Source organism: Xylocopa sonorina, chromosome 17 (assembly GCF_050948175.1).
Source record: "Xylocopa sonorina isolate GNS202 chromosome 17, iyXylSono1_principal, whole genome shotgun sequence".
Lineage (NCBI taxonomy): Eukaryota > Metazoa > Arthropoda > Insecta > Hymenoptera > Apidae > Xylocopa > Xylocopa sonorina.
Genome location: NC_135209.1, coordinates 2,073,768 through 2,101,516, shown reverse-complemented (window position 1 = coordinate 2,101,516; position 27,749 = coordinate 2,073,768). Strand labels below are relative to the sequence as shown.

Sequence of the window (27,749 nt, the reverse complement as noted above, 5' to 3'; positions counted from 1 at the left end):
TATTTTCATTGCGCTCCAACCCACGGGCGATCAACGTGTAGCGTGGACTGACTCAGAAGCACGTGACGATGTTTTAGGAGAGATGGGTATTAATGCGCAGACGCATCAGCGCACCGCGCAAAGGCGAATTCTCGGCTGTCAAGTTTCAGCTCAGGTGAGCGTTCCCCTCAGAGGAGAGACACGGTGACGTTTGCGACGTTCGAACGTTTATAAAGCTTTCTGTTCGACTCGCGTCGAACCAACGGCGAATAATTCAGCGAAAGCCCGTTTGCTTTCCCGTCTGCGCGTTAATCCGAATTGTCGCGAGAGCTTTTCGCGACTTAGAATCTGGAACGATTCAAACGTACCGTGCAAGGTGGCCCGTCGCACGTGGTGAGAATTTCCCGTTAACTTTCCACGATCGCTGTCGCGGTCCCTGTAAAACGTCGCATACGTAGGAGGCACGTTTACCGCGACGCAAGTGAACTCTCCGCGAGTGCGCTCGGAAAAGGAGGAATAAAAAGGAACGTGAACGTTCGTGGCGTTCGCAGGGAGAACGACACGCCAGTCGTCATGATGGCTTTAGGAATCGCAGCTACCAACACTCGCTGGTCGATGTGATGCGACACTAATTACGAGGTATATCTACATATATAAGCATGTGTGTTTCCTTACTCGAGCTATTGTTTCGTGTAAATTGTTATGGCATCGAAAGATATTTGCGAGAAAGTAGAATGTGTCGGAAAATTCGCTGGGTAAGTTGAGGAAAAGTAATTAACATGTACTGAATAGAGCAATTAAAGAATACGCACCCCTGAAAATTTCGAAATATTAATCTACTATGATACATATTAATTTTGAGACACTGATCGTTTCTATTTATCTACTGAAAATTGTATATTAGAAGGACAATTGATAACCGTATGTTCGTAATGACTTTGAATGATCAAATGATGGTAAAAGATCTGATCAAAGTAAATATAAAAATGGAAATATAACATGTAATAGAAAAATAATGAACGAACACTTTAGTCGTTTGAACAAATTATGATTGAAAGAAAAACATATGGCAGATTAATTTAATTAAATAGCTTGAATAATTATAATTTTCTAACTAATTCACAAACATATATTTATCCTTAGATTCATAGGAATTCATACTCAAAGATATAGTCGCAATAATAACACGTTAATGTAATAAAATGAAATAAGAAAGTTTTTTAATATTCTTTAAGTATCTGTTCTGAGAACTTAGGAAGAGTAGAATTAATTACTACCGTGGCAGTAATTCTATGAGAACTGTCTGGATATTATCTCTTTATCAATGAAGAGTTTGCATTAGCATAACATAGATTTTCTAGAAATTGCTTAGACAGTTCATAAATAATCCCCTGGACGATCTTACATAAATCCTAGACTACCAAATTAATTGTACCACTAGTACTACTGTATTACACACCGGTAGAATGCATATTAATAATTAAATTAATTGGAATATCAGTGATAACTCGTGTCACAACAAATTGCACAATATATTTCAGCTGCTACATTACTTTATATGCGTTTTTCACATTATCTACAGAGCCGAACGATTACCATGCGAAAGGCTAAAGTTGCTTGGAAAATTAATAGGTGAAACGACCTGAATTTATACCATCGTTAAGAAGAATAAGAAACAAATCTTGGTTCGAAAAAATGTATGTACAAAGATTAAAGTGTTACTCGAGAAAATTGAATAATCTATTTAGAAGCAAATTACCCAATTATCGGAGGCATTGTAAACATACATAATGTTGCAGAGGATACTCCGATTTGTCGACCTGTGCCAACTCATTTGCAATTTTATAGAGAGTTCCAAGAGTTGCTCGTCGGCTGACTTTTTTTAATGTTTACACGATCAACATTAGTTGAGATGGCCATGATCGTTCGAGCAAAAATAAACGAATGTCATTCAAACCTATTAACATTATATCTACATAGCTTAATATGTAAATGAGAGTTAAACTGAGGCAGTTTGGTTGGTACTAACATTATTTATCGAGATCGTCCAGAGAAAGCATCATCCGCTTTTATGTAGGATTATAGGCCTCCTAATAAACTTTCGCACACACTTAGTCGAATACGTAACTGAAATGACCGAGTAGGTACGAATTAAGCGAAGAATTCCTATGTTCGACTACATAACAATCGGTACGGTTGCGGAAACGTGAACGATTTTACGTTGTTACGCGTGGCGACTCGAGAATTTAAAGAAGAAGAGAAAAATCGTGTCGAAATTAATTGCGATGAATACGATCGCACGCCGTATGGTATCCAATGCATTGAAAATGGCAACGTGTGTGCTGGACATTCAGGAATTTAGCGGAATCAGAATTTAGGCCAACAGAAAACAAGATTAAACCATTGATGGCGACAGGAAGAGAGAAGCACAGTGAAGTCTACTGATTTGAAATTAAAATAAGATGTTAGACCCATTTATCTAAACTCAATTTATCGAGGATAGCCATCGAAGGTAATTTAGTCGAATACAATAATTTTCATCAAAAATACGAAGAGGTTAATTAAGGACGTAAAACTGTAATTAATTCTCCAGCAAATATTACGACTGCTTTCAGCATCTCTGAATAATTTAAAGTTAGCTCCATAAAATATACATCTTGTATCAATTTATTACCATTTCATAAAATTGTTAGTACTTCTAGTAGTCGTTAAAGTTTGAGCGTCTACATCTTCAAGTTTACTTTATCCTCGTGAAGTAAATCGTAAAATCCGATGGCTGATTTAAGAATCAGGATGAGGGGAAAAAACGGATCATCGTTTGACGATGCACGAGCGATACCTAATAATCCGTAACGGGGAGCAAAAAATGTGGATCAAAAAAAGGTAGACCGGGAAAGACGTAACGAGACCTTGGCTAGTCTTTAATCGCTACCGTAAACTTTGAAAATCGCGAGGCTAACAGTTCCCCAAACGAGAGAACGTCGCTTATGCAACGCCAAAAAGCGCGTTTACGATATCGATGAACTTGTAAAACCGGGTGCGAACGCACGATGCTCTTGCGAGTCGTTGGAATCCATTTTTCGAAACCAATTTCGAGACTTACGACCGTTCTCGGAGACCCGTTATCGCGAGACGAGATTATTAAAAGAGAACGCGACGAGCCATTCATGGTTCCACCGTGACTAACTTACACCCGGGACATTTAAAACAGTTTCACGTTTCTCTGCAAGCGTTTCCACTGGCTCGCGGCTTCGCGACGAATCTTGACTCTTTAATTGTCAAGGCGTGTACGAACTCGCAGACGCCTTACTGAACCGTTCGTGGACAATTGTTCGCGCGATCCGCAGCGTTCTGTAAACTGTTCGCACAGAGACAATCTCTCGTCCTTCGTTTACTGATATTTTTCATGAAACGACGGCACAACGTGTAAGCATCTAACTTGATAACATCGGCTATTATCTCGTTATTTAAACGATCAAACATCGGAACAAAGTGTTTCCCTACAAAATAACAGAACAGAACAGTGGATATTCCAATAGATCAATTTTGATCGCAGATGGTGACTTATACTCTACGCTTTTAACTAATTCTCCGTGCAAAAGTCTGCGAGTCCCTGGATGCCTTCACCGTCGTTGAAACCAGACCGATTGTAGCTATTATACGTAGTAAGAACGCTCGAGAACGCCTTTAGCGATTAACAAGACAGTAGGCTCGCAATCGTATGCACGGACGAGAAAGGAAACGAGATTTTATCGAACGAAATCATAACGCACAATAACGAACGCGTTTACGTGCAGGATGCACGGGAGCGCGCGTTATTAAGCCGAGCGTCTTATCGTTAAGCTGGTTAGGAAACCGCTTGACCGTTTAGAAAGCCAATTCGGACCACGAGCAATAACGGATGAATTATTTAACACTTTCACGAAATTATCGCCTCGTACGCGCTGTTTATTACGCGCGTGTAAAAGAAATGTGTGCCGATGACCCGCGAGGACGTGCCACACGAACCACGGCCGGTTAATTAAAATTTCGTGAAGCGTCCCGGCTGATATCGAGCCGGGTGGGAAAAAAAAAAAACACGCGCGCGAGCCGTTCGAATCGAGCGCGCGCGCGTTTCGAAAATCAGTCCCGATCGTTCGAAAGGAAGGCGGCAAGGATCCAGGCGAACGATTCGAAACGATGATAACGCTGAACCGCGCATATCGCGTCCAATTATCATCGAGCGAGCATTGATCCATTCGATCGAAGAAAATATGCTTCGATCGGATCGTTTCTGTTGTTGCGCTCTCGCGCGAGCCGACACTGCTGAACGCGATCGATCGAACGTAACTATTCGATGACGAGGAGGCAAGTGCAGTAGCGCTAACGGTATCTAATTACGATGATGACACAATTCCCGAGGCATTAATTCGTTTCATATGAATGACCATCGCTTTACGCTGCACATCGATCGTTTGCCGGAAAAAGAAGCGATCGTCCAGCTGATTAATCGTTTGGTAAATTGCCGACTGTTTATTTATTCGAATCGAGGATTGTATACCAACAACTCCTCCGGGAAGAATATCGAAGCGTCATTCTCGCGTGTTTTAAGAGTCGCGCGGGTAAACATTTTTAACGCGAGGTGGAACAGTAGAGGACATACATATGTATGTCTAACGTAATACTACTTAAATAAACGGGATATCGTGAAAATGATAGTTCCGTTATCCAACAATTTATTCATTCGAACTCTTATGTGTCTCTGTCGACTCTGATATTTATATTCGTAGGAGAGACTCTTCTATGTCGAAAACAGCCAGTTTTGAGACAAAAACCGGAGAAATCCTACTAGGCGCAGAAAGTACAACCACTCGACAGCCACGTGTGTTCTTTTACCTTTAACCATAATCCCGTGCCTATCGACTAATTGCACGTGATCGAGAATACAAAAAGTCTCTGACGCAAAGAACCGATCTGAATAAATCGTGTCTACGCAGTTGTCGAGCTAGTGGATGAACGTGTAAGACAGTTTCCTGCGTTTCTCAGATGATGTTACCCGTGCCGTTTATTGCATACGATTTAGAATCCATCCACCCTACTATGTATAGGTGCATTAGGAATTTCTTGCGGTTCAGTGTGTGACAACTGCGCGTACGATTCCGATAATTATTAGTGAGGTTACATAATGGATATATTGATAGGAAATGAACATACTCGCACCTGTAATATTACGATATTTGTAACCGCAGCCACTGACGTTGCTCGTTAAATGTAATTCATCATGTTGTCCCATTACGATGGCTAGTTACTTGAAGATATTACATTTTCCGCCAAAAGTCCTTTCCGCTGTATCGATCAATCGAGGTTGCGTAACGATCGACCACTTTTAATAGCTGTAAAACCACAGAACGGAGGGAAGTTATGTCACGTACGGAGTAGATGATAATCGATAATTAACGTTTCCTTGATTTAGCACTTCGTTACTGATAGCGATCGATATTCGAAACGATTCGAAAAGATCTACGAGCGAGGTCTGATTTCAATCGAGACCACTGGTATTTTTATCTTCATATTATACACCGCTCTTTAAATTTTATCGCATTTTAATTATCTTCAATTACCTGCTGATCTACATCCTACTGATTCTTCGCTTCGATCTGTCATTTAGCAAGAAAATTCGTATTTACGGATACTGTGTTCTTCCAGAACAATCGTTGAACAAGCCGTTGAATTTCATTGTGCGATACCCTGCAACAAAAATAATAATTAGAAATATTATTTACGAATGTACGCAAGTCCCATGATAATTCGATCATTGCGTATGAATTTATAATTCGTATTCTGTCCACGTGCGTTATGTCACACTGAAACCGCAGCGCTATAATGTTAATGAACGAACTATGTATCATTAGGACATTCCTAGTATCATCTATTTGAAATGTCGTTCGATATGTAACTGCAAATATAAGATGATGACAGGCCAAATGAATAATTGATTTTTAACAATTATGCAGACGCTGGTACAAAAGGACGATCCAAGGCTACTTTCATTAACGAAACTGATATTAGCGTACAAATGGCCAATTGTGCAATCGGCCCTCCAATTAATGAGACAACCTCGTTGAAAAATTTTCTAATATCATATTAGTATTCGTTTGCAGATCGATTTGACATTGATGAAGTGGAATTACATTCGTGACTGAACTGCGAACGATTATGCAAATGAACTTTTATAGGGAACAGATAACTAGGCAGATTCTATACTGAAACTTATTTTTTTGGCCTCCTTTCAGTAACCTAGACGCACGTGTTTTCATCATATTAAGATCATATTAAAATCATGGAAAATAGATTTTTCTAAGGTTTAGCATATCGCTGCATCAACAAAGTAACTATAACATTGAAAAAACGTTGCCCTGTTTGCTTAACTTTAAAGAAATATTTCTTCTTGCTTAGGACATTTTACATCGTTACAAGTAATTGCTTTTCACCGCCGCTTCAATTAAAGAAGAAACATAGATATATTAAAAACTATCGTACTTCTTATTTCGACTTCTTTACGTTCACTCTTTATTAAGTCCTATTGTATACTATCGAAAGAAAATTGATCTAAAAAGCTAAAGAAAGACCAGACACTTCTTATGAGACGAATAAAAAGAGGATAACGGGAACGAAGGAAAAAGGTGGTGCAGTGAGAAAATAAAGGTCCTTGAATGTATTACACGTTACGAAATTCAACTGTTGGTGCTGTTAGTAAAAGGTTTACTGGTTCGTGTAAAAAAAAAAAATCGATGAGAAGACGCGATTCTAGAAAGCGAATGGAAAGAAAATGTAACGGTACCGCGAGACCAGGGCGATGAATTAATCGAGCATTTTTATTTTTCAGGGTCGCGAGGCGCACGAACTGAAAAATGAAGTCAGCTTAAGCGTTGCTCGTGAAACTTTGCTTCCCTTGAACATTGGTACCAGGGTGGAGAACGATCGTAAAACTGGCTGACTTTCTATCGCGTCGAAAAAATTCCCCGCGAACATGTCCAAGTACAATATTCAAGAGTACGATCTCGAAACGGGGAAGGAGGTACGGTTGACCGGATATAGTAACGCTGCCTTCGAGGGTCCGCTTGGTAGCAATAACAATGATTCCAATCAGACCAGTGAACTCGACAACAGACTCAATAACGTCCACGTTTCCACCCAAGACGACAAAACTGCGAACAGCGATGGTAAGTTTGTGCTTCTTCTTCTTCTTTTATTATTATGAATAAGGACAAGGCAAATGCAATAAACATACAGTTAGGTATGCGTCTTAATATGCTAATTGAAGAGATAATTAATAGAAGACGATAACTTCCTCGTTTGCAAGAATTTTCATTCTAATATAATCCTGTGATTTTTTTCTTCTTCAAAATAGATTTATTGATTTATAATCCAAGTATATTACGATTCAGGTGTTGAGCAGTTGTTTGATCGATCGAGTCGATTAATTGCAGAGTATTAAGAATTCTTCTGCTGCGTTACTTTAATGCGTGCCTTTGTGCTTATCAATCTGAAAGATCTTTTTAATCTTGATGAATTATCGAGCTTCCGATAGCTAAAGTAGAATCCAATAATTCGCAGTCGTCACTTCTTTTTACAAAACTAGATGTTTTACAAAACTAGATTTATTAAGTCGTTATTATTTTAATACCCGCTTATCTTGAAATTCTAATCAAATTTATGACCGTGAAAATGGTAGCTGAACTTAATAATCCATAATATATCATTCGAACGAAAACTATGCTTGCAAGTGCGCTCAAGTTTTACGACATTTTCGTTCTTGAACCTGAGCAAATGAATTCCAACATCTGCTCGTATAAATTGCAAAATGTTTCTGGTTATTTTTAATAGTTCAGCGGACAATTATACCAGTGTTACACTTGACCGGGTCTCTACCAATTTATTTGTACGACATAACGATAGCAATTACGAATTTACCAGAGTTCGATAAAAATAAAAACGCAGATATTGTTTGTTGCATCGATCTTCGGTAACTGCAGCAATGCTTGTGGTAACGTGAACTTTAACGTGATTGATATTTTAAATTTCAACGAGGAAACACGTGTGGGGAAATACGCGTTGTAGTGGCATTTTTATTGGGCAAGCTCGTTAATTTTCCACGTTTAATTCGCGAGAATGCGCTCGATCAATAGCGAAGAATTCTTTCGAGAATCTATGAATCCATCGACTCGTCTGACTCGCTTTGCGAATTTACCTCTTGTGAAACAATGACGCACATGCCAAGCATTATTTTTATAGTTTAATTGTGCTGCCAGACTGTGTGGTTCTGTTGAATCAACAAGAACCATCTAAATATATTTTTCCTCGTGTTGTCTTATTCCTTATCGTCCTGTTTTCGTTCATTTACGCCTACATTTTACATAGTTGGCCCGGTCTGTTATTCCCTAACTATTTAACTTAATAATTTGCAACTTTGCGAAGCAAACACTTTTGGTTTCTTTTGATCATTGTACTCGATAACACAGATGGATACTAATGTAACATTAACACATTTGCTATTGACAGTTATGGGTGGGACTGTTACTTAAATACCAAACGTAATTTCTAAAAATCCACTCGATAACCCTGTGCACTCGAGAGAAAAAGTAACAGTAAAAAAAAAAGCATGATTACTATTGTTAGTGGTCTCTCATTCACTAAATTTGCATGCTGAAACGTGTAGATAAGCACACGATTGTTGTCACAGATACTTTATCAGATGGATTGCTATCAAAGCCTATATTTCGTCTTAATGTATTCCTGTCGGAGCGTAAGCTCCGTTGGGAATTTACAAACCGTATTTTCCTTTCCCTTTCCAAGCGTTGACCAAATTGGGAAATTCACGCCATGTCATTTAAGAATATTAAATAGCCCGTACGGTTAACTGATCAAAGGGAAAGAGCTCAGCATTGTCAGAAATGATATCCTATACGAATTCGAAGATCCTGCAAATACGAGTGACATCATCGTATTTCACGAAACATACTGACGATTTGCCAAAATTGGTTATTGCAAATACACCTGATTCGTACTTCTGTACAATAACGATGAACGAGATAGTGTCTACACTTATAAAGTAACCCAACAAAAAAAAATTGAAAAACTTTTCTAAATTGCTTTGGACTTCGCTAAGAAGAAAAACGTGTGAAATTGGAAAATTGAATTTCCTTATTGATGATAACAGATACATTGTAACGTGAGAGAAAAAATTATGGTCAAACACGGAAGAATTGTCCGACTAAAATTGTGAATAAGAAACAAAACATTTTGTAGAAACTAATCGATAATAACGGAGATAATCGATAATTCTACCGTGACTCCGTTGATTAAAATTTTCTCATAAACGCTATTCCATTCCTTTTCTATAGAGGCATTTTTATAATTGCACGACATAGTGTAAATCAAATTTTTATGACTGGGATTTCGCAATTGGCACCACGGCGCTCTTATATTATCTTTTTACATAGATGCAGTCGATTTTAACATTGCAATAGCTCTTGAAGCATTTCCAATTTAAGCATCTTAAGTGAGAAACACTAATTTGAAAAAAAATCAATAATTTCAGAAAGGCATTTGTTTCTTTCATTTATATATGTGCTATCTTTTAATCACCACGTACTTCACGTGTCAATTATTATTGCATTTTATTTAGTAATGCATAAAAAATGATAAAATAATTGAGAATGATTTGTTATACACGACATAGAACTAACAAATGTATTGAAAGATCATTGTGTATTTAAGCATTGATAATAACTTGTCAAGAAAAGACAAATGAAGTGCCTACAAGTCTCAAAGGTTTCAAGAAAGCAATTAGTTTAGTTGGAGATGAATTATGCATAAATGTTTTTTAATGAAGAGGACATTTAAACATTTTCATTCTAAATGACTATAATCCTCTTCAATTTTTCATTCTTTCCTGTTGTTAACAATAAATACGATAAAAAAATTGGTATTTCCCAACTTTTTAAAGTACGAAACTATTGAACCACGATCCTCCTAATTACACCATAAAACAAACTAAGAACCGTGTATCCGGTGGAGTTTAAATCAATGTAACGAGCATAATGTCAATTGAATGGAAATCTATTTTTTAATCGAGCACATTTTTCTCCCCCAGGCATCACGTGTTAACGTTCAAAACCAGTTAAACCTGTCCAACTTCACTTTTGGATGCAATTATCGTTGGTTATCCGGTAACACCGGCAGCGTGCATACACGCTCGCATACATTATAATAATCTTAATATGTAGATGTCTCGTGACTACAATTTTTATTCCACCTTTTCCTTTTTCTCTTCTCATATTCCAATCGTAGTACTTTCTAAAGTCGCTATTCGAAAAGGTCGTTACGCGTTCTGAAGAATCTACATTTCTATCCGAAACTTCCTGCACGTGTTAATTAATTCTGTACATTTTATTGCTATTTGCTCGCCAATTAATATTCCGCGGCTAACCGTGCGATCATCGCTGTTATTCGATTGTTTTTACGTATCATTGTTCTGTCTGAAAAATTCGAGTTAATGAAGATTTGTTATTCGCGGAAATTGTGCGCATTTGAGGTCCCTTCCGCGGTCTGAAACAAAATTAAATGTATAAAATCAACGATTATAGCTTGTCATGCTTCTTTCTTGAGGTGTTCCGTATTTACCTAAAATTTTTTATAGTTCCAGAGAGCCGTGAAAAGGATCTATTATACTCCCTAGGAAGGAAGTGGCTATACCAAAGAGTGAAAAGATCTTGCAAAAGAAAGTTACTCTACAAAAGGATACCTATAGTAGCTTGGATACCAAAGTATCGCAAAGACTACATAGTAAGTGATCTTGTTGCTGGTATTACCGTAGGCCTTACCGTTATACCACAGGCGATAGCTTATGCGAACGTCGCAGGACTTCCTTTGCAGGTGAGGATATTTACGTTCGTTCACCTTTGGAAATTTTCCTTTGACATTTCCTTAATCTTTCCTTAATCTTTAATTTCCTTAATCTTTTTGACAACTATTAATTAAAGCTGTTGAAAACTTCTGTATATAAATCATATCCTCCGGAGGAAATATAAAACATCTGACAAGTACAATTGCATTTTTAACTTCTAAATGAATTTATTCTTTTTGTAGTGATTTCTTGTTGAAATGTATGATTAATGTAGAAGAAATAGTTGACAATTTCTTTCAACTTTTCAGTATGGTTTATATTCATCCTTCATGGCGTGCTTCGTCTACACCATCTTAGGATCCTGCAAGGACGTACCAGTTGGCCCAACCGCAATTATCGCGATCTTGACCAGAGAAACGCTACAGAAATCTGATTTAGAGCCCGATTTTGCAGTCCTCTTAACTTTCATCTCTGGCTGTGCTTGTTTATTGATGGGAATTTTACATTTAGGTAATTATATCCTTATTAGGTAAATATTTCAACTTTTCATATGTTTCAAGCTCGTCAACACTTCTAAGAAACTAATATATTATTTAATGGTTTCTGCCTTCTGGCTAACATTGATAAGTAGGTTCTAAAATCATAAAAGGACATGTTATTAAGAAAATCTATAAAAACAATAGATAATGCGACGCTTGTGCAAGCCTGTATACATTCCTATACACGCCATTACGCATAATTTAATAAATATCTTTACGCAAATATTCTGTTGCCAGGCTTTTTGTTGGACTTCATATCAGGACCAGTCTCGGTCGGTTTCACATCAGCAGCAGCGATCATTATTGCTACCAGTCAAGTAAAGGATATCTTAGGCATCCACATCGGTGGTAGCAAATTTGTCGAAGTATGGCACAACATATTCGAAAAAATTGGCGAAACTAAACTCTGGGATACTGCGTTGGGTATTACCTGCATAATCGTTCTACTTCTGCTTAGAGTTAGTAAAATTTCAGTTGTCAACGAAAAACTATAACGCTTAACATAGCTCGTCTTTCTAGAAGCTTAACACTGGTAAACACTAAATTTGTAATCTCTTCTTTATTGCAGAAGATCAAAGATATACCGTTTATGCAAAAAGCTCAAAAAATGTCGTCGAAAGCACAGATGATTATGCAGAAGTCCCTCTGGTTGCTTTCTACGGCTCGAAACATTCTCGTAGTCCTCGTCTGCGGTATTATGTGCTGGCTTTTAGAAAGTCACTTAGGTTCCTCACCTGTTAGATTGACGGGCCATGTAAAACAAGGACTTCCGGAATTTCGACCGCCTCCATTTCAAACCCACCACAAGAACGAAACATACAATTTCGTCGACATGGTTTCTACCCTTGGTTCCGGATGTCTAGTCATTCCTTTGTTGAGCCTCCTGGAGAGCATCTCCATTGCCAAAGTCTTTAGTAAGTCTAAAAGTATGAATAATCGATGAATACCGAGGGAAGACATTAGTACTTGACTCGAGGCATTGCCAATCAGATCCACTTTCACGAAGTATTCACGAAATTAGCAAATTGAAATAGAAATTAGCATTATTATAAGATAAATCAGCCCAAGAAGGGAACGACATTTATCGAAAATCATATTGTTTGTAGACGAGGGCAAACCAATCGATGCGACTCAAGAAATGTTGGCTTTGGGCGTATGCAACGTTGTGTCGGCTTTCGTTTCCTCTATGCCCGTCAGCGGTGGCCTCAGCCGTGGAGCCGTCAACCATTCTTCCGGTGTAAAAACAACTCTCGGCGGTGTTTATACTGGTCTCTTGGTACTCGTGTCGCTTCAGTTCCTCACTCCGTATTTGTATTTTATCCCTAACGCAGCCCTTGCAGCAATCATCATCGCGGCGGTCATCTTCATGGTGGAGTTGCATGTGATCAAGCCAATATGGCGGACAAAAAGTACGTTGTACAATCTTTTTCTACTACTTTACAAATAGAATGTTGTATACGGTTTTGTTCTTTGAACGGTACATATCCAGTGAGCAAATTGACTGCAATTTGGCAGCAGTCTGGCTCCAGATTCGTCCAGGACCTGGAAACAGATCTATATCCATCTACAGTGAGTAACTTTAATATTCGGACACTACACAATTTTTATTTTGTCCCATGGTGATTTTGTTCGAGGTAAAAAAAGGAAATACTTTCTTGTGTATATATTTGATTACATTATACACAGTTAACGATGAAGTAATGCCTAAATTTAAAGTTGCATTAATATTCGGACCCCTTTTCTAAATGTCCGTAGTGAAGCTAAAAAGTAATTTTAATGTACAACCTGTGTACATACATAATTGTATAATTACATACTATTATTACCCTCTTTATAGGTTGTATAGTTCGGATGATATAAAAAGCTTAGACATTAAAATTTTAATGATGTCCGGATATTAATGGGAGTAACTGTATGATCGTATTAGGCTCGTATTCTAGAATTAGAACCTGCCGACGTGATCTGAGAGCAGATTGGTGTCAAAAATCAGAAGAGAATTACCAGAAAAATTTTCCTACACACTGCACAACGAGTACACGAATATATAATTACTAATATATTGTTTCTTTTTTCTTTCAGAAATTGATCTCATACCGGCAATAGCTACATTCTTATGCTGTCTTTTTATAAGACTTGAACTAGGTATAGTGATTGGAATCGGTATAAATGTCCTGTTCCTACTTTACGCTTCAGCGAGACCGTCGTTACGAGTTCATAAAGATACAGTAAGAAAGCTTTCATATCACACAGTATGCTTATCAACTTGCTTTCGATTCTCGATACTAAGAATAAAAATTTTCTACAACTTTTAAGTTATCTCACTAACTTCCGTTTCAGAGTACCAACGGCTGTGAATATCTTGTAATAACACCGGATAGAAGTCTCGTTTTCCCAAGTGTTGAATACGTACGAGCTGTAATTAGTAAGCAAGGTACGAAACAAGGAAGCGCAGTACCCGTTGTCATTGATTCAACGCACATTCAAGCAGCAGATTTTACAGCGGCAAAGGTACTTTTCGTGTCTTATGTCGTCTTAAAAACGTCTGTTTCAAACATTTATATCGAAAGATGCACTACTATGCGCAGCGTCTTTAGCACATTTAAATTATATCCGCTCGAGACTTGAGACTGTTATTAACTGCATTCTAATGTGCATATTCATCGTTTAGGGAATTAAAAGTCTAACGGAGGACTTCTCTAAACGTGGTCAACCTTTGATCTTTCATAATTTGAAGCCGAGTATCATCGAAATATTCAAAGGCGTAAAACCTTCCGGTCTGAGATGTAGTTCTAGCGAACTCGAACTTAATGACTGCCTGAAAGGTAACTAATCTTGAAATAAACTATATAATAATACTAAATATATATGCATACATATAGTCAACGCGTATAAAACTTTTTATTTCCAGAATTTTCAAATATTTCGACGACTACCATGGACAGATAGTGATAACACTTAGACTCTTATAAAGATACCGTCCCATTTCGTACTCTTTTTTGTTTTATATATATATATATACATATATATATATCAGTATTAGATGGAAGCGAACATGAGATAAAGGCGAACAATTATATAAAATAATGATCAATCCTTCCAACGCAATGAATACTTGCGTGTATACAAAATAAGGATTCTTTGTTATTAAAAAAAATATGTGATATTGGTGATATATAAAATGATTTCGAACAACATAATATGCAAAGATGGACAGTAAAATTATATTGCACCAATATTGTGCCAACATTATAATTAGGAACATAAAGTGTGTACATAAATATATAAATGAACATATCGACGCAAGCCTACATAAACTGGCAATAGTATTTTATATGACTTTTTTTATATACATACAATTTAGTATATGTCTATTTAAAAGTTACTTTTTACTATATTAAGTATACTTCGCATTACTTCGATAAAAAATGTTAACAAACATTGGAAAAAATATTTTTAGGATGATATGTATAAATTGGTATATTTGTTTGAAAAATATATCACTCTTTGCTTGAAATTAAACAAATGTATTTAACGTAACTACGAAAACTTAAGAATCTTTTATCAACCTACATGTATTATTGCTATAAAACTCTTGCACCCATTGCAGGACTCGCTATATAAAAAGTTGCATTCCCGGAATACCTATAACAAAGCAACGTTCGTAAAAATCCTGATCAAATTGTGAAGTTATAAAACTGTTACAAAATTATAAAATCTAACTTAGCCTTCATATGTTCAATTGCTTTATTAGTTATATCTTTCCTTAATAACGTTACTGTACATCCTCCAAAACCAGCGCCAGTTAGGCGACTTCCTAGAACGCCAGATACTTCTCTAGCTGCTGTTACTAAAGTATCTAATTCAATAGAAGAAACTTCATAATCGTTCTTCAATGAATCGTGACTTTCATTCATTAACTGTCCAAACTTCTTGAAATCTCCTTTTTCAAGAGCAACTGCAGCATCAATTGTCCTTTGAATTTCCGTAACTACGTGACGAGTCCTTCTTATCATCTTCTCGGGTACATTTTGCAATTGTAAAACTAAAAATAAAGTGAAATGTAAAAAATAATTTTTTTTTCTAACATAACTATATATTTCCTTTTTTACCTTCAATATCACTTATAGATACTTCTCGTAAATTTTTTTTATTTAATATTTTTGCAGCTTCATAGCAACAATCTCTTCGTTCACAATATGCACTTGAACTTAATTTATGAGGAGTATTAGAATTAGTAATTAAGAATACATAATCATTCATTTGTGACATTGGTATTTGCTTAGTACTAAGATCCTTGCAGTCAAGAAGAAGAGCGTAACCTTCGTTGCCCATCACAGAAATAAACTGATCCATGATACCGCATGGCACTCCAGCAAAATCATGCTCAGCACGTTGGCATGCTAAGGCCTGAAGCATATTTTCTATGAATTCTATCTTAGCAATGCAAAAGTGAATAAAATAAATTCTGTAATTATACCTTATCCACTAATCCCACAGATGTGTTACCGGTTAATGCCTCTAGAAATGTATAGGTGGCAACTTCTAAAGCAGCTGAACTACTAAGACCAGCACCAACTGGTACCGAAGACAAAATCACAGCATTAAAAGATGGTACATCGCCTAAAAAATATGAAGTATTAGAATAATGTTAACAATTTCATTGTGTTTCTAAAAACAAGATAAACTCACAAATAAAATTTACTATACATCCTTTTACATAGTTAGCCCATTTTGGTTCTCCTGGTTTTATATTTTTACGTGAGGCAATTTCAAATTCAGCATAATTTTCTAAACCTATTGCTTCACTAAGAGAGAAAATCTTACATTTGTTTGTATCGGCTAGTTTTCCAGCTATGACTGTAACCATAGGCAGTGCCTGAAAATTTGAAAAAAATTGTTATGTTCAATTTATAATTGCTATTGTCATACAACTTTATTATAATAATGCAAAATAAAACTCTTGAAAAATTCAAATTAAATCAAATATATGATAAAAAGATAGAAAAAAGTAGGTGATATCAATACGATTATGTAATCAGGATAAGTACAAATAACAAGGTTCGTTGCGCCTCGCATTCTATCCTCGCGCATGAGCGTTCTAAGTAAATGAATGACCCTGTATATACATGTGTACAGTACTAATAAGATATCAGTTAATCAGATAAACATAATTAAATTTTATCGATAAATTATCACAGATAAATTTGCTGTAAATTAAACAAATATTCATACAAACATATATACGTGAAAGATGATACATCTTAAACTGTATATTTTTACATTTTCCAGTTAATCACAAATAAGGACAATTGCAAAATTAAATTTTTAATTAATTTAATTAATATCGATAAAATGCATTATGTTTCCTTAAATAACGAGAATTTTACCATCGGTAAAACGAAGCCGTTATTATAATCGGTGTGCTCTCCAATTAAATTTACACGACCAGGTGCGCACACACAAATATCCGCAACATCATCAAATTTGGCTGTAAAAGCTTCTAAAGCTCTTGATTTCATTTCATCCACATTTGGTATAAGCGTGGCCATTTTTATCGACTTTATTGTCGAATATTTCAATTCGTACAAATTACACCAAAAATCCACCTATAACTATAAATGTTTCAATTCAGCCATTATAATATATATATCATTTACATATATATTTTTTATTTTTAAAAACTTACGAGAATTCTTATTCGCTCTCTCAGATTTACGTAACTCGTAGCGTATTGAAAATATAAATGGTCCAATATATCTGCAATGAATAAAAGATGAATAAAAGATAATAAGGTTGAGATTTTATAATTATAAAAAGTGCTGGCTTTTTTTATTTGCTACTGACGCCCGCGACACTAAAACTGTGACTAGAGTTAAAATCTGCATTTGATACTCTACGCGTCGAATATTATCAGAAATAATATTAATCACACGTTATCAATTGAACGTTGTTTACATGTGTGCTTCGTGCTATACAAAGGTACAATTAAATACTTATACGTATATAAATATACGTGTTCATTTGATATAATATAAATGCACACTTTGCATGACAAACAACATGCGCACCATAAATATAATACTTTGAGCAGCATTGACGTACGATGCATGAAATGAAAGGCTTCATGCTGTTAAAACGATAAATACATGACATTAAATCAGTCTAAAATGATACTTCTTATGGTCGTCACAAATTTCTACGTAATTAACAACCAGATTATTTAATGAAATAATTGTGACAATAAATCTTTAATTGGTAATGCCATGACGGTCTCAAACCCTCTTATTAAAGAATTAAAAGGTAATTATGACAGCATAACATTTTTTTTAGGTTAGATAAAGCTTTCAGTAAATTCAGCATTCTGTAGTGATGAAAATATTTTAACCATAAAAGTATTGTATTCTCTTGTCTCTCTTAGATATAACAAATTCTAGAATTATAAATAATTATACTGTAACATGAGAGTGTCATTGTAAAACAACCAATTTTTTTAAACCCTAGGTTGGACACGGAAGTTAACAGAAAGTGATAAAGAAATTGATGATGAAAATGAAGATCTGCCTTTCTTCTGTAAAAGTTTAGAAAAATGCTTCCAAAAAGGTGTACTGATGCGCCTAAATCCCATTGGTTTTCCAAAATTACCTGATGCTTGGTATTGGATGGAAGAAATTGCAGAAAAACATTTTAGGTTTCCATAAAATCACATAATGAACAATTTTCTTCTAACTTATTTAATATTTGAAAAATTCAATAATATGCGCACATTATTTTAGTTCTTGTTGCACTTACTCCTTGGTGATTGAGCAAGTGAAACAGAATTCAAAAGTACATACACCTACTGGTCAACTTAGGCTTTTAATTAGAACATGTTTGATGCGAAAGTGCCTTTATATGCCAGTTGAATTGCTGGTACGTATCAATTATATTTAGCAATGCTTTGAATAAAATACATAAATTATTTTTATAATGATTCTTATATCCAAAATTCCATAGGTCAGAACACCATTAATGGCTACAGACTACTATGATAAAAACAGTATTTTAGGAGATAATATTCTAGGAGAAATATTTTTATCAGTATTGCTGCAAAGCAGTAAATTAAATTTTAAATTAAATTTACGAAATTCCTGTTTTTTGGATGAATCTTGGCACTTGCCAGAATGTCTGGCTTTAGAATTAGTACCATGCAAAAGTTTAGGTATCTCTGTATGGTAAGAAAGATTAGTTACTAAAGATAGATTTATTGTTATTAATAATATTTCATATTGTTACAGCTTTACTAACGGAAAAGCTTTAATAGTTAATTTGGACAAAAATTCTGTTGCTGCAGAAGATGTAAGAAACACTATAATTCCTTAAAATTTATATGTAAACGTACATAAAATGGATATTTTGTTTAAAGTGTTAATGCACTTTAATCTTAACGTTTATATAGGATAAAGTTGAAGTTGGAGATGTATTAGATGAAATAAATGGAAATGTTATAACATCTAATACTAAAGGGCAATTACGTAAATTTATGAGAAAAACAGTAGGTCAACCAGTATATTTATATGTAGTTAAAGTATGTATTTTAATGTAGCAGAATGTTAGATGTTTATAGTACCATGTATTTTTATACGTATCATGGATTTTTAGCATCGCAACAAAAAAACACGGCAATTGTATATACCGATTGTACATCTCATAAGAAGCTCAGGAATTGAGGGTTTGAAAAAAATATTAAAAAAATTTAATTCCGAAGTACAAGATGAGAATGAAAAACGTGAAGTATCTAAATTAGAGACTAAATCACTGAATGCTGGATTTTCCGTCAAATTTTGTGGATCCATACATATTGGTGCAGAGGGAGATGTAAAGCAAATAGAAAGAGCAATTCTGCAAGTACTGAAGTTGGAAGACTTAAAATTAGTGCCAGTAAAATTCGAATGCCTAGAAATAGGTATCAGAGTGACTCGAGATTTGGACGATAATGTACGTAAACATAATTTTCGTTATATTGTATATAAATTTATATATATCATAACAGCAAATTCTATTTAAATATTTAGATCCTATGTAAACAAAGTTACATGGAAATTTCATCTTGCGGTCGTACTGGAAATATTCCCAATCATTTTGCATTTATTGCAGGGTAATAAAAATAATATTGTATTTAATAATTACTTTTAATCTATTTTTTTTATGGAACTGCTGTTAAATGTACTTTTAATTTTATTTACAGAGACACTAATTGTAATTTAGCAACCAAGTTTGATGCGTACGTGTTTTACCACGAAAACGAAAATGAAGTGCAAACAATATTGCAAAGCTTAGGTCAAGGATTTCAGCGCACCCATTTCGCGGTTTAATCATTTTAAATAAGAAACATAATTTTATAAAAAAATTATTCTTCGACGATAAAATCGATCTACGTGTAGCGTAGTACCATGTTCCTAAAACATTTCCTATTTACATATCTAGTCTCAATACCAAATGAATTGCATTCTCTATTTATTTTAGCGTTTAGTAAACTTTTTATTCTATGAAAAATTGTTCCAAGCAAAGTAAAACTAAATAATTTCTAAGAAAGATAAATAAAATCAATTGTTTTATTTATTGGAAAATAAAAAGATTAATTGCGTTTCTAGATAATTAAATAAGATTTTATTATTTATATTTTTCAAAATAACATTTAATTCCTTTTTTAAGTACTATTCCAAAAAAAAAAGGAGTATATTTAATCTCCCAATGTTAGTTGAACAATATATAAATTTTGTCTTCTCAAACGAAAGTAGCTGATAAATAAAATTAATTTATCAATCCCGCTCTTCGAGCGTGCAGGCGCATTTACATACGCATAGTACATATTAAATATATACCTTCCATGCGCAAACTATAGATAGTACTCTTTATTAATACGCCTATAGTACTCTTTATTAGTATGCATATACTTTATAAGATGTTAAGTGAAAAACTATTTTGATAGATCCGCAACGGAGTTACACGGTCGAGATGTGAACAGTTCTCGGTTTGAAAATAGTCGATAACAAACTCGATCGGTGAGAACAATTAAGAGGCATCTCGAATCGGTGATTCTTAACTCGGGGTTGGGGTCGGGTTTGGGGTCGGAGTCAAGTTCCCTGCTTGCGACGTGCGCTGTAACCGTTGCGCTGTGTAACCTTCTGTCAACCGTCGTCGGCAGAGAGCGAGCACTTAGTGATCAGAGGAAAGATGGCTGCGAACTTTGGGGTAGAGTGTCAGTATTTTTATGAGGATGTCGTCTACCGTGTGGACAAGAAAGGTAACGTTGTGTTCGGTATCGTTATGGAAAATGATGATCAAGATTTGTCCGAGGAAAGTTCCGACAGCGAGGAGAGCCCAAAGAGGAAAAAGGGCGAGATTCGCGTGGTCTGGCATCCTTCCGGTGTCGAGGAACTGGTCAGCTCGAAGAAGGTACTCTTACACTTGGTATCGCACAAGAAAGCGTATCGTTTCGAAAAATTAGAAAAACTGCCTCTTTCAATATTTCCACTGTGTCAGGGACACTTCTTTCCTTCTGTCGTATTTGTTTTTAATTTTATGAAAAGCGACACCTGCCATATCAATGTTGTCGCTCGACCTGAATGTTAAATTCAAATTTGAATTTCAGTCCGATATCGTAATCGTGACCTTTCGTCGCCTATAAGGGGTATCGGTTCGTTTTTGAGAATTTAATTCTCCATTTCTAGGTACATTTGGCAGATAGAACGCTTATGCCAGGGGATGTTGTACGTCGGATGATCAAAGGAAAAGATACACAAAGGGGATATTGCAGAGATATCGAGCTCACTGCTTGTGTTCAAGTAATCGGTACTAAACAGGTCCTTACCAATATTAGGAGCGAGGATTTAGTTCCTTTGGAAGTATGTAATCAAACACTTCTAGCGAATATTTTTAACAAAGTAACTTATATACTATGATTAATAGTTTTTGTCTATAGGAATTTGCAACAGACATTGCTGTTTGTATGGATTCATGGGTTGGTGGCATAAAAATGGCCAATTTCAAATTGTGGCTTACTACACCTGATGGATCTCGTTGCGTTATAAACGAAACAGATTCTCGTGTCTTAGGACAATTAGAGGAGAGGCGTGACAATGTGAGTTCCAAACCCAAAATAATCTTTCATACCAAAATACAATGTAAATTTTTTTAGGACAATGACTTTCCTCATTCATCTGAATTTTATCCTGGTCAAAGTCTGTGGGGACCAGTTCACTGCCTAGAAGATGCACAGTGGATCACATGTACAAAAGAGATGAAAGCAAAGAGGAAATCTAAACCACAGAAATTGACAAAAGTGATCGTAGAAAAAGTAGAGACAGATTGGATCGGAGTACATTGGCAGTGTAGGGCATATTCGAAGGATGGTGCTTGGTCGGATCAAGCCCAACCAAAATTTGTAGTTGAGGGGGAAAATTTGAAAAAATTGAAGTTATTAAACGTTTTCGAACCGTCTACTGTGCAAGTGGGAGATCGAAATTTTTATGTCATCAAAGGCGATGAAAATGTTATTACACGAGAACAATGGAGAAAGCAACAGAGAGACATTTTTCAAGTTCCTAAACATAGTCCAAAGAAAACACGTCCAAATATCAGTGTTACAAAGCCGGTTGAAGATAAGAAAAAAGAGAAAGACAAAGATAAAGTTAATGAACACCAGACATTAGAAGAGAATGCTCAAAATAATATTAACAATTTACAAAATGTGACAAGCAATAATACTTTAATGCCTCCAGTACAAAACCAGAATACTGAAAGTTCAGATGATTGGGATACAGAAGATACAGGATCACAAAGTGATAGTGCATCTGTAAGAATTTTTTTGTTGGTTTTATGTATGGCTACACGCAATTAATAATGAATCAAATGTTTAATTTGTTGTAGATATCTAGTGGATGTTCCAGTATGTCATCTATGGGTAAAAAGAAAAAGGGTCCAGCTTTAATGACAAAAGTGTTGAAGAAGAAAAAACTGTGCAAAGCAAAGAAAAAGGTTCCACCAGTTCCGCTCATTCCAGGAACCAAAATTGTTGTTGAAACTTTATCTACAAGTACGAAAGCTAACGTTGTGTGGCAGGATGGTTCAGTGGAGTTTGGTAAATTTTCAAAATAGTTTTTCTTAATTATTCACGATGTCTCATTAACATAAAAGATTCTCCAATTTCCTCTACTTTTTAGGAATTCCATCAACACAACTTTATCCAATTCATCATTTAGATGATAAAGAGTTTTTCCCAGGTGATTTTGTAGTTGATCAAAAAGAGGAATCCAGAATGTATGGTGTGGTTCAAAGTGTCGATCATCAAGGTAGAACAGCCAAAATAAAGTGGTTTAAAACATACACTTCTAGTCAAAGTCCACAGTAAGTAATTTTCATCGATACAGTTTTAATCAAGAAGGACAAATCTCATTAAAAATAAAAATAGAGTATTAAACTGTCGTTAAATATTTGTTAGACCAACTTTACTGGAAGAACGCGAAGTCAGTGTGTACGATTTGAAAGATCATCCAGACTTTCAGTATAGACCAGGTACATTAGTAATTAGAATAGCTAATTTTGAAGGCGAGGATGCTGGATGTACTGCTGGTCAAGTGCTAGATAACTATCCAGAAGGACGAGTTAAAGTGTGGTGGGTTGATGGACATGTAAGTATGTGTTGGCCTCAAGATCTGTATAAAGTAGGTGAATATGATAGCGACGAGGGAGAACTATGGGATGATGTATCGTCTGACGCGTCATGGGAGACAGAATTAGAAGATTGTTTCATCGCTGATACCGATGGTACAGAACAAACAGAATTAGGAAATATAAAACCGAAACTGGCTGCCCATATCGAGAAAGCTCGCATTGCAATGTCCAGATTGGAAGAGATCTTCACGCAAAACCCATCACTTCAGACAACCGAAGTTATGAGAAAGTTGCTAGAAGTTTATAAAGATTGTCGTTACATGGATAAACTGATGGGCACCTCTTTCTTTCATGAGTGTCATTTTCAAGGGCTCTTAGAAAGAGTCCGAGAACGTGGTCGAGCAAATGTTGCGCAACGTATGGCGGATCAAGTAACGAGATTGTTTACGCATAAATCCGACGGATCGGAGGATAACGCGGAAAAGGATAACACGGAAAATTCCAACAGTATAAAGTCTGGTAATAATCCGTATGAAAAAATCATAACTACTGTAACGGATATGACAGAACCTATAACTAGTAAAAATGACGAAGATACCAACAAACAAAATGTGAGGGGCGAAGAATCGATCGACCGTTTGTTCATTAATGTTAATCCTAACCCTGAGGACTCTGGATTGTATTCTGCGGAAAATTCGAAGAAGGAGTCGGGTTCCAGTGAGTCGAGCGGAGAATTCTTACTTAGCGAGGATGTGAATAACGTACCTGATCGTTCAACGGAGAAAATGGGAGCAAATAAGGCCTCGAAGACTCAGATGCATATAACAAGCTCTCATGTGGCCAGTTCTCAGGTTTGCGTGAAACTGTGTACTCTGATAAAAGCTCAGCTTGTACTAGCGCATGCGGAGGTTTCCAGACGATTTGGATTATCAAAGATGTCATTGTCCGATGCCGAGAAGGGGTCGTCTCCATTAAAGAAACAAAAGAGAGAAGAAGAGAAACGCATAGAACTATTACAAGAACCATCAGAATGTTCCGTAGAGATCCCACCACCAGTATATCCGGAGGGAGAAGGATTTTCTATAGAAGAGACTGCACCGGATAGTCATAAATTTAAATTGACAATGTTCCAGCCTACGGATCCAACAAATTTCTTCAGAACCGTCTCGAAGGAATTAAAACTTTTGAAGAGTTCACTTCCCCCCGGTATATGGGTGAAAGGATTCGAAGACAGAATAGATTTGTATTCTGTGATGTTTCGAGGACCCGAGAAAACACCATACGAAGATGGTCTCTTTCTTTTTGATTTTCAATTATCAGCTGATTATCCAGCTGCCCCGCCACTTTGTCATTATATTTCTTACTGTAACGATAGGTTGAATCCCAATCTGTACGAGGATGGCAAAGTATGTGTAAGTTTACTCGGAACATGGTCTGGTCGTGGAACGGAAGTGTGGACAAGCTCGTCAACATTGTTGCAAGTTATAGTCTCGATCCAAGGGCTTATTCTTGTGCCGGAACCATATTTCAACGAGGCCGGATTTGATAAACAGAAAGGCTCGCAACAAGGAAAAGAAAATTCAAGGATGTACAATGAAATGGTTGTACTGAAACTAGTTCAAGCGCAAACTAAACTGTTACTGCATCCGCCACCTGTATTTAAGGATATTATTATTGGACATTTCAAGAGACACGCAACAAAATTATTACGACGTTTAGAGTTGTGGATGGATATCTCGGAGCAGCATAATAATCAGCATCCTCTGTCTCCAGTAACGCCTACAACATTTAAACAAATATCTGACGTTGGTACGTTACAATTTTCGTTAATAATATGTATATAGGTGAAAATGTGAATTTGATGGTCTTGATAATGTTTTTTACGTTTAGATGATAAAATTTTACCGGAATTCCCATTAATACCAGCATCCAGAGGTTTTTGTATAACGCTCCGTAAAACTTTAGCCACGTTCAAAGAGGTATTGATTAAAGAAGGTATTATAGAGAGAAAGAATGAAACACGACGCTGCGAAAATGTCAAAGAGGTGACAAAGAGCGAAAGTCACGAAACGAGGAAAATTATCGACGGTAATACCGCGGAACGCGGCAGTAAAAAGAAAGACAGCGAAGGGAGCTGCAAATTAACTCCAAACGGTAGTCTATCAAAGGATCGTGTTTCATCTTCTTCGACGAATATTACTACTACTCCACTGAGTGAAACGAAGAATACCACTTCGGATCATACTACCAGCTAGCCACAAGGTAAACCTAAGTTAAAAAATTTAGTGCGTAAAAGGTACACGATTATTCGGTAATATATTCTCAATTAATTTATTATATATAAACATTTATTAAAGATATGTTCAATGATGTTCGCGGTATCTATTTATTAATATGAACACCACTACTAACAAGCGATAACTTTTAACAGAAACGCCGCTGTCATTGCTCCGCAGCTAGAGATACTTGTTACTGTAGAGTAACCACATAGTAACGTATTAAGTACCATATAGGCACGTATGGGCAAATAAGATCTTGTTCTTGTATAAACAAATTTCGTAAAACTTGCGGGTCGTATTACATGATTTCTTTCATAATGTTATATGGAATATATAATGATAACATGTTATATATGATATATAATATTATAATATTAACAAATGTAAAATTAATATACTTGGCCAGGGGATAAAAATATATGCGGAATATACCATTTACGCATTTAGTTCTGGAATGAAAATAGAGAGAACGTTTCTTGAAGAGTAAGAACAACTTGATTTAATTACTAAAACAAAGAAAAAGATCAGAAAGAGAGGATAGCAGAGATGATAACAATTGAAATGAAAGGTAAAGTAACTGGTAGCAATACACTAAGCCAACATGAGAATAATTCGCAATAGCATTTAAGAAACACGATAATAATAACTATTAATTCTAAATGCATTTCAATGAATAATACTTCGAGTAATAACGCCACCGACTTATAAAAGATATATTCATTATCCTTTAATTACCTTAAAAATCATTATGCCATCCACTAATACAGTATTTCAAGTGAAAATTACGAAGTGATTTCGATTGCAAAATAGGTTGTAGATTAGGCACAAAGGCGTCGTATTTAGATGAGAAACCTATGGAGAACTAATGTCCAATGTTATTAGGAATTTCTAATGTAGTTTGTAAATTATAGTAAATTATTAGGTGCTCTATTATCTACGATAAAAAAATTCCTTTAGCAATGATTTCAATTTCGTATGTTTCTAGAGAAATATTATCTTTGTTTTTGTCCTCGTTCTTTTTTCTTTTCTAACATGCCGCAAGTAATTTGATAATCAAGTACTTAGTATTGCCATCAACAGCTACAAGAACGATTAGTACTTATATGGAAGAGAGATGGAAGGATTTTACAGTATTATTTCTATTTATTTTTATTTAATGCTATACTCTCTTAATGTAACATAGAATGTATTTGAAAGAGTCGTACTTCTGTAAATTTAAAAACGATACACATTAAATGGGATTACGCGAAAATCTATTCTGAACAGATCTATTTCATGTAACAAAGTAAATGAGAACCGAATAGCTGAGTGTAACATATACATTTATTTACTTTTCTTTTATTTATGTTGTTGTATTTTCTTTATTTTTCATATTAAAACCTAAGAATGTATGTATAATTTGATAATTATTTATATAACCGCCTAATTATTTTATAGCAAGGATATAATTCCATTAAAAGATGTTTTCCTTCTTTTTTTAAGTATTCTTTCGAAAAAGGCTTATTTTCAACCATATTTCTGTATTTCTAAGTTATATTTGCACGTTATATTTTTGTTTCTGCCTTATTTATATGATTACGTTTATGTGCTAATAAAAGGTCGTGAAATATTTATCGTTAAAGTTGATGTTTAATTCTATTAAATAATTACCGAGAATACGAGTGGGAATTAAAACGCACTACATGGATCATTTAGATGATCGTATCGTTCTGAAACCTACAGTACCGAATATATAAAGTTGCACGCGCGACTTGAAATATTAATGCACAAACTCGTGTTCTACGCTCGTACGGAAGTATATAAAAAATAAATAAGTAGTCAGCTTTAAACAAAGTCAATAATTTTACGCATACGTACAATATACGTTTCATCTCTATGTTATGTTTCAATTATATTTAATTGCGTATTTATGTTTTTCTTTTAAATTTTTATCACAAGCATATAAATATAAACGAATATTTGCGTGTGATGAAAGGCATGCGTCACATAATGCTGTACATATCGAAGCGTATCTCTTCTGTGGCAAAATCTGCAGATTTGATATTCTTCGACTGGATTGCAGTATCGCCTAGTATTTGCCATAAAATACGGTACTTTGGAATTATTGGCATCAAAACTGTATACTCAAAATGGGTACAGAAATGAGAAAAAAGAAGAAAGCATGTACTCTGCGCAAAGGTTTCCTCGAAATCACAAGGTGCTGAATATGTAAACAAAAAAGTGAGACAGGGAAACAATTACAATTATAATTCGGAAATAACAGTTTCCAAGAAAGAAAGGAAGAGAGAAAGAGAGCGAGCGAGAGAGAGCGCATGAGATAGAATGTATTGAATAGAAATATAGTAATACTATATAGATGAAGAAAATAATGAAAGGAAAAGAAGAGATGTGAATGCTATCGTTTAAAACAAA

The 27,749-nt window shown here is 35.4% G+C and overlaps 4 protein-coding genes across 6 annotated transcripts; 3 read left to right on the top strand and 1 right to left on the bottom strand.

Moving 5' to 3' along the window:
* The first annotated feature begins 130 nt into the window (after window positions 1-130).
* Window positions 131-14,423, top strand: LOC143431213 (sodium-independent sulfate anion transporter). Of its 2 annotated transcripts, none has more exons than XM_076907785.1 (11): window positions 131-154; window positions 6,845-7,181; window positions 10,661-10,896; window positions 11,176-11,377; window positions 11,644-11,864; window positions 11,975-12,320; window positions 12,513-12,815; window positions 13,486-13,631; window positions 13,744-13,914; window positions 14,075-14,228; window positions 14,315-14,423. In XM_076907785.1, exons 2-11 carry the CDS (start codon window positions 6,989-6,991, stop codon window positions 14,350-14,352), a joined length of 2,010 nt encoding a protein of 669 aa, XP_076763900.1. In that variant the 5' UTR covers window positions 131-154; window positions 6,845-6,988; the 3' UTR covers window positions 14,353-14,423. The 2 variants fall into 2 exon arrangements, with proteins under 2 accessions (XP_076763900.1, XP_076763901.1); XM_076907786.1 differs by lacking the exon at window positions 131-154 and adding an exon at window positions 4,958-4,978.
* Window positions 12,937-17,027, bottom strand: LOC143431214 (galactokinase). Its single transcript, XM_076907787.1, has 7 exons — window positions 16,794-17,027; window positions 16,096-16,282; window positions 15,884-16,026; window positions 15,516-15,813; window positions 15,127-15,448; window positions 14,977-15,048; window positions 12,937-12,960 (listed from the first exon to the last, which is right to left on the bottom strand). The coding sequence occupies exons 1-6, from the start codon at window positions 16,953-16,955 to the stop codon at window positions 14,988-14,990; spliced, it is 1,173 nt and encodes a 390-aa protein (XP_076763902.1). The 5' UTR covers window positions 16,956-17,027; the 3' UTR covers window positions 12,937-12,960; window positions 14,977-14,987.
* A 434-nt stretch (window positions 17,028-17,461) lies between these two features.
* Window positions 17,462-20,011, top strand: LOC143431269 (uncharacterized). The gene is made up of 9 exons (XM_076907861.1): window positions 17,462-17,706; window positions 17,908-18,094; window positions 18,180-18,315; window positions 18,400-18,617; window positions 18,681-18,741; window positions 18,842-18,970; window positions 19,045-19,380; window positions 19,458-19,540; window positions 19,631-20,011. The coding sequence occupies exons 1-9, from the start codon at window positions 17,670-17,672 to the stop codon at window positions 19,755-19,757; spliced, it is 1,314 nt and encodes a 437-aa protein (XP_076763976.1). The 5' UTR covers window positions 17,462-17,669; the 3' UTR covers window positions 19,758-20,011.
* A 356-nt stretch (window positions 20,012-20,367) lies between these two features.
* On the top strand, window positions 20,368-25,727 carry LOC143431369 ((E3-independent) E2 ubiquitin-conjugating enzyme). 2 transcript variants are annotated; one of them, XM_076908047.1, is made up of 9 exons: window positions 20,368-20,841; window positions 21,117-21,290; window positions 21,368-21,526; window positions 21,584-22,240; window positions 22,315-22,525; window positions 22,608-22,791; window positions 22,886-24,867; window positions 24,949-25,320; window positions 25,490-25,727. In XM_076908047.1, the coding sequence occupies exons 1-8, from the start codon at window positions 20,620-20,622 to the stop codon at window positions 25,311-25,313; spliced, it is 3,954 nt and encodes a 1,317-aa protein (XP_076764162.1). In that variant the 5' UTR covers window positions 20,368-20,619; the 3' UTR covers window positions 25,314-25,320; window positions 25,490-25,727. The 2 variants fall into 2 exon arrangements, with proteins under 2 accessions (XP_076764162.1, XP_076764161.1); XM_076908046.1 differs by lacking the exon at window positions 25,490-25,727 and having other exon boundaries at window positions 20,370-20,841; window positions 24,949-25,429.
* The last annotated feature ends 2,022 nt before the right edge of the window (window positions 25,728-27,749 follow it).

Coding starts and splice junctions, on each gene's coding strand:
- LOC143431269 (XM_076907861.1), top strand. CDS start 17,670: ATGACGGTCTCAAACCCTCTTATTAAAGAATTAAAAG. Junction 18,095..18,179: donor ATTGCAGAAAAACATTTTAG/GTTTCCATAAAA, acceptor ACATTATTTTAG/TTCTTGTTGCACTTACTCCT. Junction 18,316..18,399: donor ATATGCCAGTTGAATTGCTG/GTACGTATCAAT, acceptor AAAATTCCATAG/GTCAGAACACCATTAATGGC.
- LOC143431369 (XM_076908047.1), top strand. CDS start 20,620: ATGGCTGCGAACTTTGGGGTAGAGTGTCAGTATTTTTATGAGGATGTC. Junction 20,842..21,116: donor AACTGGTCAGCTCGAAGAAG/GTACTCTTACAC, acceptor CTCCATTTCTAG/GTACATTTGGCAGATAGAAC. Junction 24,868..24,948: donor TAAACAAATATCTGACGTTG/GTACGTTACAAT, acceptor TTTTACGTTTAG/ATGATAAAATTTTACCGGAA.
- LOC143431213 (XM_076907785.1), top strand. CDS start 6,989: ATGTCCAAGTACAATATTCAAGAGTACGATCTCGAAACGGGGAAGGAG. Junction 7,182..10,660: donor CAAAACTGCGAACAGCGATG/GTAAGTTTGTGC, acceptor AATTTTTTATAG/TTCCAGAGAGCCGTGAAAAG. Junction 12,816..13,485: donor GCCAATATGGCGGACAAAAA/GTACGTTGTACA, acceptor TTTTTCTTTCAG/AAATTGATCTCATACCGGCA.
- LOC143431214 (XM_076907787.1), bottom strand. CDS start 16,955: ATGGCCACGCTTATACCAAATGTGGATGAAATGAAATCAAGAGCTTTA. Junction 16,283..16,793: donor ACGGCTTCGTTTTACCGATG/GTAAAATTCTCG, acceptor TCAAATTTTCAG/GCACTGCCTATGGTTACAGT. Junction 16,027..16,095: donor ATGTATAGTAAATTTTATTT/GTGAGTTTATCT, acceptor CATATTTTTTAG/GCGATGTACCATCTTTTAAT.